Genomic DNA, 9,701 nt, shown 5'->3' with positions numbered 1-9,701 from the left:
TACCAATGCCTATAACTTCTCTTGGTGGTTACTTATATTATATTATCTTTATGGATGATTTTTCTTGCAAAACATGGATTTATTTTCTGGAAAAAAATAAAAGTCAAACTTTTAACATGTTCAAAGATTACAAAGCTCTAGTAGAAAAAAAAAACTGGAAAGCGGATCAAAATTTTAAGATCTGACAATGGAGGAGAGTTCACTTCTAGTGATTTCATTGACTTCTGCAAACAAGTTGGAATCAGAAAAGAGACCAATGTACCATATAATCCATAACAAAATGGTGTGGCTGAGAGAAAGAATAGAACTATCGTGGAAGCGGTCAAAGCTATGTTGCATGATCAGAAATTGCAAAGTTTCTATAGGGAGAAGCTATGAACATAGTTTTCTATGTCCAAAATATATCTCCTCACCGTGCCCTAAACAACAAGACTCCTGAAGAAGTCTTCACTGGTGAGAATCCAGAATTTGGGCACCTAAGGATCTTTAGTTTTCATGTCTACTTCCATGTCCCAAAAGAGAAAAGGAACAAGGTTGAAGCTTCATGTAAGAAAGGTATGTTTATTGATTATTTTGAGAATTCTAAAGCTTATAGAATATACATACTTGGTCAAAGAAATATAGAATTTAGCAGGGATATTACATTTGACAAAGATGCAACTCTTGGAAAAGAAAGAGACGCTTATCCTCCTCCTGCTAATGTTGATAGTCAAGATGATTTATTTGAAGTACAAGAAGATCCTGAAGCTAAAATTGATCTTGTTGATGAGACCATGGATCCTTTAGATCCTCCTCCATGTGATCCTCCTTCTAAAAGGATACCTTTATGGCTTCATGGCACTCTTCAAGATGTTGATAAACATGTTTCCCCTAAAGGAACTTTCAGAGAAAGCAAGAAACATTACTGGTTTTGAAGATATGTTGTATCCATGAGAAACATTATTCAAGCTCAACTGTGCACTTTTGAAGAAGTTATAAAGGCCCAAGTGTGGAAAGATGCAATGGCTGAAGAATATGAATCCATAATTCATAGTGGCGAATGGGAAATGGTTCCAAGGCCCCAAGGTAAATATGGTGTATCTTCTAAATGGTTATATAAAATTAAACATGGTGGTTCATGGCAGTATTGAAAAATATAAAGTTATATTTGTGGCTAGAGGTTTCTCTTAGAAAGAGGGAATAGACTATGATGAAATTTTTTCACTTGTTACTTGTTACACCACCATCCGATCTATTGTAGCTTTAGCTGCTAGCCAAGGATGGTCTCTTCACCAAATGGATGTGAAAACTGCTTTTCTGCATGGATTCCTTAAAGAAGAAGTATTTGTGGATCAACCACAAGGCTTTGAAGTACATGATCCAAAAACTCATGTGTGTGGGCTGATTAAAGCCCTATATGGTTTGAAGCAAGATCTAAGAGCTTAGTATGCTTGCATATATAGATTCTTGATGAAGCTTGGTTTTACCAGAAGTAATGCAGATCCAAATCTTTACTTCAATTCAGTCCAAGGTATGCCTTTGATTTAGGTATTGTATGTTGATGATTTATTTTTTACTGGTAATGAACCTCTTATTCTATAGTGTAAGAGGGATTTATCTTCTCAATTTGAAATGAAATATCTTGGTTTGACATACTACTTTATGGGCCTGGAGGTATGGCAGAAATCTGGTGAGGTTTTCCTTTCTCAAGGAAAATATGTTGTCAAACTACTATAAAGGTTTGGCATGACTGAGTGTAAGTCCATGAATACTCCAATGGAAATGAATTTCAAGAAGCTTTGTGGTAAATTTGCAAGACCTGATTTGGCTAATCCTTCTGAGTACCATCAACTGATTGGGGCACTGATGTTCTTAGTGAACACTAGACTAGATATATGATTTGCAGTCAATACATGATTAAGCCTGCTCATGCACACTGGGTTTTTGCAAAGCATGTGTTGAGGTACCTGCATGGGACCATCAATCTTGGATTGAGATATACTGCTGAAGATGTAAGGCTACATGGATACTCTGATGTTGATTGGGTTGGTAACTCTACTGACAAAAAGAGCACATCAAGGTGCTGCTTCAACTTAGGATCTGCCATGATATCTTGGATGAGCATAAAGAAAAAGTTAGTTTCCCTTATCACGGCTGAAGCAAAATACACTATTGCTATCATGGCTAGTTGTGAGGAAGTATGGCTAAGGAAGCTCTTTGGAGAGTTGTTTGAGAAAGTATTGGATACTATAGTAATTTACTGTGACAATAAGAGTGGGATTCAACTTGCTGAAATTCTTTGTTCCATGACAAGTCCAAACACATTGAGATCAAATATCACTATATCTGGGATATGGTGCAAAGAGGAGCAGTAAGACTTCATCATATAGTGATTTATGACCAGATCACTAACATTCTTACCAAGCCTTTGCCAAAATGAAAGTTCTTGGTTTTCATAGAGCAACTTGGACTAGCATATGTGACCCTTCCTAAAGAGGGTGGGCATGGATGATAAGCCTTGGATGTGCGAGATCCTTGTCATGTGTTGACAAGTGGATCCCCCCAAGCAGTGATGAGCCTTATATGTGTGATATCCTTGTCATGAGTTGACAAGTGGATCCCCCCAAGTTGTGATGAGCCTTGGATAAGTGAGATCCTTGTCATGTGTTGACAGGTGGATCCACCCAAGCAGTGATAGGCCTTGGATGTGTGATATCCTTGTCATGTGTTGAAAAGTGGACCCCCCAAGTGTGTATATGGTGATGGATGTATCTCCCCAATGATGATTCTTCTTCATTAGATTGTATCATTATTCCAAAGCAGAGATAACAGAGATCCTTGTATCAAAAAGGAATTCCTCCTTAGTTGAGAGGGAGTGTCGAAAATCGACAGGTATGGGGTGAATTTCCTTCAATAAAATTTCATTTCCAACCTTCCTAAAGTGACTTTATAAAAATAGAAAGTCATGTCTATCTTTGCAACCATGACTTTCCAAAAATAGTAAATCACTTCCCATCAATTCATAATCATATATATACAATGGAAAATCACTTAACTTGCCCTTAATCAATCTCATATGTTTAATTTGTAACTTAATCATCATTATTATTATTATTACTACTATTTTCCTCTTTATGATATTATTATATTATTAAAAAGAAATTCAAGTCTCTCAATCATGAGACTAAATCATGTCATATGTAACTCTCCTAAATTAATGCATATGTTACTCTCTCTCTCTTAATGGATTCATTCCTCTCTCTCTTTAATGCTCTTATGCACTTCTTACACTCTCTTACACACTTTGATGACTCGTCATACAAGATTCCTCTTACACCTCTTTAATGCATAAGTTACACTTCTCTCTTAAATGCATAAGTTACACTCCTCTCCTTTATGGCATAATTTACTCTCCTATTTTGGCATATGTAACTCCTCCTCAAGGCATAGGAGTTACTCCCTCGTGAATTCAATTCCTTGCTCTTCCTATATATTTGTCCCTCTCATCCTCACTTAACACACTTATTTGTGCTTGTGATAGTTTGAGATTCTATAGGAAGATTGAGAGAGAGAGAGAAACTTGAAGAGAAAGAGAAGATCTTGGGGAGATAAAGTGATTCAGTGTTTGCATCATCTATTTCTATCAAATATCTTCTTCAGATTTGGGTGAACTTCTTCATTCTTTCATTGTACTTTGTATCTTTGTTGAACAATTGATTTCTAATAGAAGAAGAATATGGTTGGGTTTTTCCCTAGTCATTAACCTAACTTCTCTGTGTCTCAATGAGTTCTTTACTATCTTCCATTGTGCATATGTTTTATATGGTTTATGTTCTATCTACAATTATTTAACATATTTTGCAGCATAAAGAAGTTTCGGATTTAAGTGATTGTAACAACATAGAACATCAGAATTTCAACATTCTCACGGAAGTGTTGGATCTTCTTCATGTGGAAGAAGGATTAAACACTCTCCAAGTTTGTAGAACTCAAGGCACTGGTTGAGAAAGAAACGGGTAAGAAGGTGAAGGCTCTCAAGAGTGATAATGGAGGTGAGTACATGTCAAATGAATTTAAAAATTTATGTGCAAAAGAAGGCATTTGTCGAGATTTGCCAACACCCCACAACCCACAGCAGAATAGGGTGGCTGAAAGAAAGAACTGTAGCATTGTGGGAGCAGCAAGGGTGATGTCACATGATCAAGGCATACCTCTTTATTTGTGGTCTAAGGCATGCAACACAACAATCTATTTGCAGAACCAGAGTCCTCATTGAATTTTGGGAATGATTACACAGAGGAGGCTTTCTTGGGGAGAAATTCATATGTGTAGCACTTAAGGATTTTTGGAGCCTTTGTTTACTGCCATGTCTTGAAATAATCAAGGAAGAAGCTAGAGCCGACAATAGAATTGGGGGTATTTGTGGGTTACATAGAAACTCCCCACAAGTACCATGTATACTTGTCATCCCTCAGAATGGTAGTTGTGCGAAGGGATCTAATTTTTTATGAAGACAAAGTGATGCAGTGCTCTCTTGAGAGGGAGCTTCAGATGCCACTAGAAGAGGAGCTTTTACCTCCAAAGGAGGAACCTCAAGAAGTTGTGGAGCAGCTACAAGTTGATCAGAAAGTGGAAACAACCACTCAAGCATAATCATCCAAATAAGGTAGAAAAAGGACCAGTGAAGCTGAGAGACCTGTGAAAGATGCGAGGGAGAATGTGGGTGCTCCTTCATATCAATGTATATAGAGAAGGTCACCATATCGATACACTAGCTACATGGCTCTAATCACTGATCTTGTAGAGATTAAGCCATCCTCCTTTGAGGAAGTCACAGAGGAACCTATATGGGTTGATGCAATGGTGGAGGAATACAAATCCATTGTAAAGAACAGTGTTTGAGAAGTGGTCCCAAGACTAATAGACAAATTAGTTGTGGGTTCAATATGGATCTTCAAGGTAAATCATGCAACAAATGAAAGCATAGGAAATCATAAGGCCAGATTTGTGGCCAAGGGGTACTCTCAAGTTGAGGGGATTGACTATGAGTATACCTTTTCTATTGTAGTGAGGTACTCATCCATTAAATCAATTCTTGCTCTGGTTGCACAGATAGGGTGGAAGATCCACCAGATCGATGTAAAAACAACATTCCTCAATGGATTTATTGAGGTAGAGGTGTATATCGAGCAACTAGAAGGCTTCAAGACTTTTGATCGAGAGTCTCATCATACTCTCATGTGTGTAGACTCAAGCAAGTGTTGTACGATTTCAAGCAAGCACCATGTGCTTGTTATGCCAGCATCGATAGATATCTCATCGGTTTTGGCTTCACCAAAAGTGAAGCGATGTAAACCTCTATCATATCTTGGTAGAAGGTAAATTTTTTATTATTGTCTTATATGTTGATGACTTGATTTTAACTGGTGATGAGCAGCTAATCAGATCTTACAAGGAGGACCTTATAAGAGAGTTTGAAATGAAGTACATGGGTCTCATGCACTACTTCCTTGGATTGGAAGTATGGCAAGATGATGGGGAACTGTTTGTCTCTTGGGGCAAGTATGCCAATGAGATACTTCAGAGGTTCTGCATTGACAGTTGCAAACCCATTGAGACACCTCTAGCAACCAAATGGAGGAAAGAGGATGCCACTTCAGGTTAGGAAGTGGATGTTACTATTTACCGACAGTTGGTGGGTTCACCAATATATATTGTGAACACATGACCATAAATGTGTTATGTAATCAAGCACCTGAGCCAATCTATGGTTAGGCCAACTAATTATTTTGAAGGGCAGCTAAGCATGTTCTACAGTACCTTAGAGGTACTACCCAGTTTGGACTATGGTACATACAGACAGAGGGAGTGATATGTGGCTTCACAGATGCAAATTGGGAGGGGATTCCATCAGACTGAAAGAGTACATCAGGTGGAATTTTTAGTGTTCGGTCCACAACAGTTTCTTGGTACAATAGGAAGCAAAGATTTGTGGTAGTCAACTCAGCATAAGCAGAATACATGGTTGCCAGTCAAGCAACATGTGAGGTAATCTGGATGAGAAATATACTTATTGGATCATTTTGTCATATTATGGATCCAATTGTGATCTACTGTGATAATCATAGTTGCATCAAGCTCTTTGAAAATCTTATTTTTCATGATCGATCTAAGCATATAGATATCTGGTATCACCATTTATGGGACTCTATGCCGAGGTGGATAATGTTTTTGCAGTACATTTCGATAGAGGAACAAGATGCTGACATTTTGACAAAGGCCTTGTTAAGAGGGAAGTTTGAGTTCCACGGATGCAGGATAGGGGTGGTTGAAAATCCCTCTCTTGCTTAGAGGGAATGTTGAAAAATGCAGCAAGAAAATCTCAATTTGATTTTGCCTTGATTAAATTGAGAAATTTGAATGTCCACATCATCACACAACTTGGATGATGTTAACTTGTGTGGCATCATCAACTCATAGGGGCCCTAATGTTTTTGGTGAACTCTCGTCCGGACATATGTTTTGCAATGACTTGTGTCACCCAATTTTACTCAGTAAATTCGAGTTGGAGGAGTTAGATTTCTGTTATGAATGTGTGATTGTTAATTTGTAGCAATCAAGGTTAGTTATCTCAGGTTGTTTTTAGCTAAACTAGTTGCAACTTTTGGAGGAACTAGTGGAAGGTCAGTTAAGCAGTGGGACTTCAGTCAAACTCAGTGATCATCTAGCTAATTGATCAATAAGCCTAAAATATCTAGTGCATGCAGAGAATTCGAGTTACCCAATTGAGATGGAGATTCCAAGGTAGTGTAACATCAGTTCTAGACTAGCCTTGAGTGTACAGGTGTTACATGCAGTCAGATGACCAACCTAAGGAATTACGCAATTCAATTAGAGGAATTTCCTAAATAATAGGGGCCTAATTCCTCAAGGAATAAAGCAAGGAAATAGGAGCTCAAGTTGAGGCAAAATTTGACTAATTTTGGGTCAAAGGCCTTCAGTGAGCAGAGAGATAGGTTGTGCACTTGCAGGGTGAGCTCAGTTGAGCAAAGAAATTGTAATACATCTCTATTCATTTGATTAATGCAAGCAGGCATTGGGGTTTTTAGAAAATTTCTTTCCCCAGATAAAAATAGTTGTTGTATGTGTGTTATTTCTTCTTGCATGTCTGAGATTTTTGTTCTAAATCATGAATTAATGTTCGCAAAGCAGTGGTGTAGGTTTGTGTCTTGTGATTCTGATTAAAACTTCATGAGAAGTTGCAAATCTATAACCTAATTTCTACAATGGCTTACCCTGGGACTCTTGTAAAAGTTGAAGGGTAGACAAATAGATATTCGAACATAGGATGGCTTCTTTTCCATACACTAGGAAGTAGGGAGACATACTTAGAGAACGCGTAGAAGTGACTCAGTCAGCCCATAGGGCATTCACAAAAGCAGAGTGTTATATCCTCTGTTTAGAGAAAACGGTCTTCTTGATGATGCGGATAAGTCTCTTATTAGTGGACTCAACAAGAACATTTTCTTGTGGATAGTAATTAACAGAATGTTTCAATATAATACCATTTTCCAATGCAAAATCATATAATCTCAATGATAAAAAAAATATGTTGCATTATCAAAAACAAGTGAAGTCAGAATGTCAAACCTGGAAATGATATTATGTTTGAGGAAGTTGATGACTTCCTGATCGTTCACTTGCTTGAGTGGAACCGCTTATGTCCATCACGCAAAGTAATATGTGGCAGTAATAATATAGTCGTGTTGTTTCGATGAGTGTGGAAAAATCTCATTAATAACATACAAACCCCATTGTTGAAATTATTCTTCCACAACGATAGGATGCAATGGGGCGGCTGACTCCTTTCCGCAGTTGGCACACTTCTGACAGACCAGAAACTTGCAGGCATATGCATGAGCATATTTGAATAGTGTGGGCCAATAAAAAATGGCCCGCATGACTTTGTGCATTGTAGTGTCACTTGCGAAGTGTCCTACGAATGGTCAATCATGGAGATCACACAAAACCTTTTTTGAATCTGGTGCTTCTAAGAATTTTAGCAGGATTTTGTTGTGGTTCTTTATGAAAAGCACCCCATGCACCAACTGGTAAGATAAAGCTTTCAATCTAACTGCCCTCTTTTGTCATGCGAATAACTGAGAGGGAAAAGTGTCATGCATATAAATGACAGGGCAAAGTTTCATGCTCAAGGTATTGTCGCACATATGTGTACCAAGAGTTTGAGATATTAGTGGGGTAGATTGCTCACATTGTACATATTTATCTCCTACTCCCATCCAAATGAATCATCTTCTAGTGTATTCATTGCTTATTCTACTAACTGGCATATACCATGGCCCTTAATCATGTGAACTGGTTTGAATTCCAGTTCAAACTATTGTAAACCAGTTATCAAGTTCACTCTTCTCTCACCCAGCTCTTGTTGGACAAACAATGATCTTATTGTTGGGTGCGACACAAAGATAATACAATGATTCTTAAAAAGATAGGTCCAGAAGTGCTTCACCACCTTGTAGACCACATATTTTATCAATAGTGACATAGTTGAGTTTAGGTCCTTGTAAGCTACCAATCGTAAAGGATATAGGTCGCTCATTATTTTGATCATCCTTTTACGCAAGCATGGCAACAAGAGAAGTATCAAAAGCAAAGGTGTTGAGAAGGAAATCCTTGTTGAAATTTGGGTTATACAAGGTTGGTTCTTTTGCGATATCTTATTTAATACAGGAAAATGCATCCTTTTACCTTTTATCCCAATTGTATATTGAATCCTTCTTCACCATCTCCTGCATGGATTTCACTATTTGGGCGTAATCGAAGATGAACTTGCAGAGAAAGTTTATCTTCCCCAAGAAGGATTGCATGGTTTTCTTATTCACTGGGAAGAGAATCTGCATGATAGAATTTATTAATCTCGTTTTTTTCTATGATGTGACCCAAGAGAGTTCCCTTGGACACTACAAAAATGCTCTTCTTGGGATTAAGAGATATCCCATATTTTTGGCATCGCGAAAAAGTTTTCTTCAGGTGGTCAAGTGGTCAAATCTCTTCTTTGAAAACAATGTGACAACATCAATATACACCACCATGCTCTGATCAATCAAACCACAGAATACGATGTCCATCACACCTTGGAAGGTTGCACCAGAATTAACCAACCCAAAAGGCATTATTCTGAAAGCGAACATGCCCTACTTCATTCAAAATGTTGTTTTTCAATATGTTAGGCTCTAATACTAGAACCTAGTTGTAACCAAAAAATCCATCAAGCAAAGAAAAAAATTATGACCCTGATACTATCTGTAATATATGCTCTAATGATGGCACCAGATAATTTGTCTTTGTGTGAGGCGCGGTTGAGATTTCGGAAATATGCGCACTAGTGTATTTCCACAGACTTCTTCCTTACTGGGACCATATTAGAAACCCAAATTGAATGTCACACTTTATAAATGGTCTGAGCATCAGGCGCTCAAGCGTAAGATTTATCTTCCACAACTTATGCTAAAAAGGCTTGGCCCCTTCCTTTATTGGAATTACATGTTGGATTATTTGCATGTCATAATTTTTGAGCTCATCGTACATCCACATGAAGACATCTCAGTATTGCTTGAAAAGGCGAATAAAGGCTTTCCACTCTTGAGGTGTGCAACAAGTACCGAGATTAACAAACTTCATATCTTCCTCTGTTCCAAGAT

General features: G+C 37.8%; 1 protein-coding gene across 1 annotated transcript; it reads left to right on the top strand.

The window, feature by feature from the left end:
* The first annotated feature begins 374 nt into the window (after nt 1–374).
* Nucleotides 375–914, top strand: LOC149228838 (uncharacterized). The gene has a single exon (XM_089380878.1). The coding sequence runs from the start codon at nt 375–377 to the stop codon at nt 912–914; it is 540 nt and encodes a 179-aa protein (XP_089237004.1).
* The last annotated feature ends 8,787 nt before the right edge of the window (nt 915–9,701 follow it).

This window comes from Pinus tabuliformis, chromosome J (genome assembly GCF_031772625.1).
Source record: "Pinus tabuliformis cultivar Carrire ecotype Pingquan chromosome J, CPIR1, whole genome shotgun sequence".
Lineage (NCBI taxonomy): Eukaryota > Viridiplantae > Streptophyta > Pinopsida > Pinales > Pinaceae > Pinus > Pinus tabuliformis.
The sequence above is the reverse complement of the archived record's forward strand: the minus strand, read 5'-3'. Positions and strand labels throughout refer to the sequence as shown.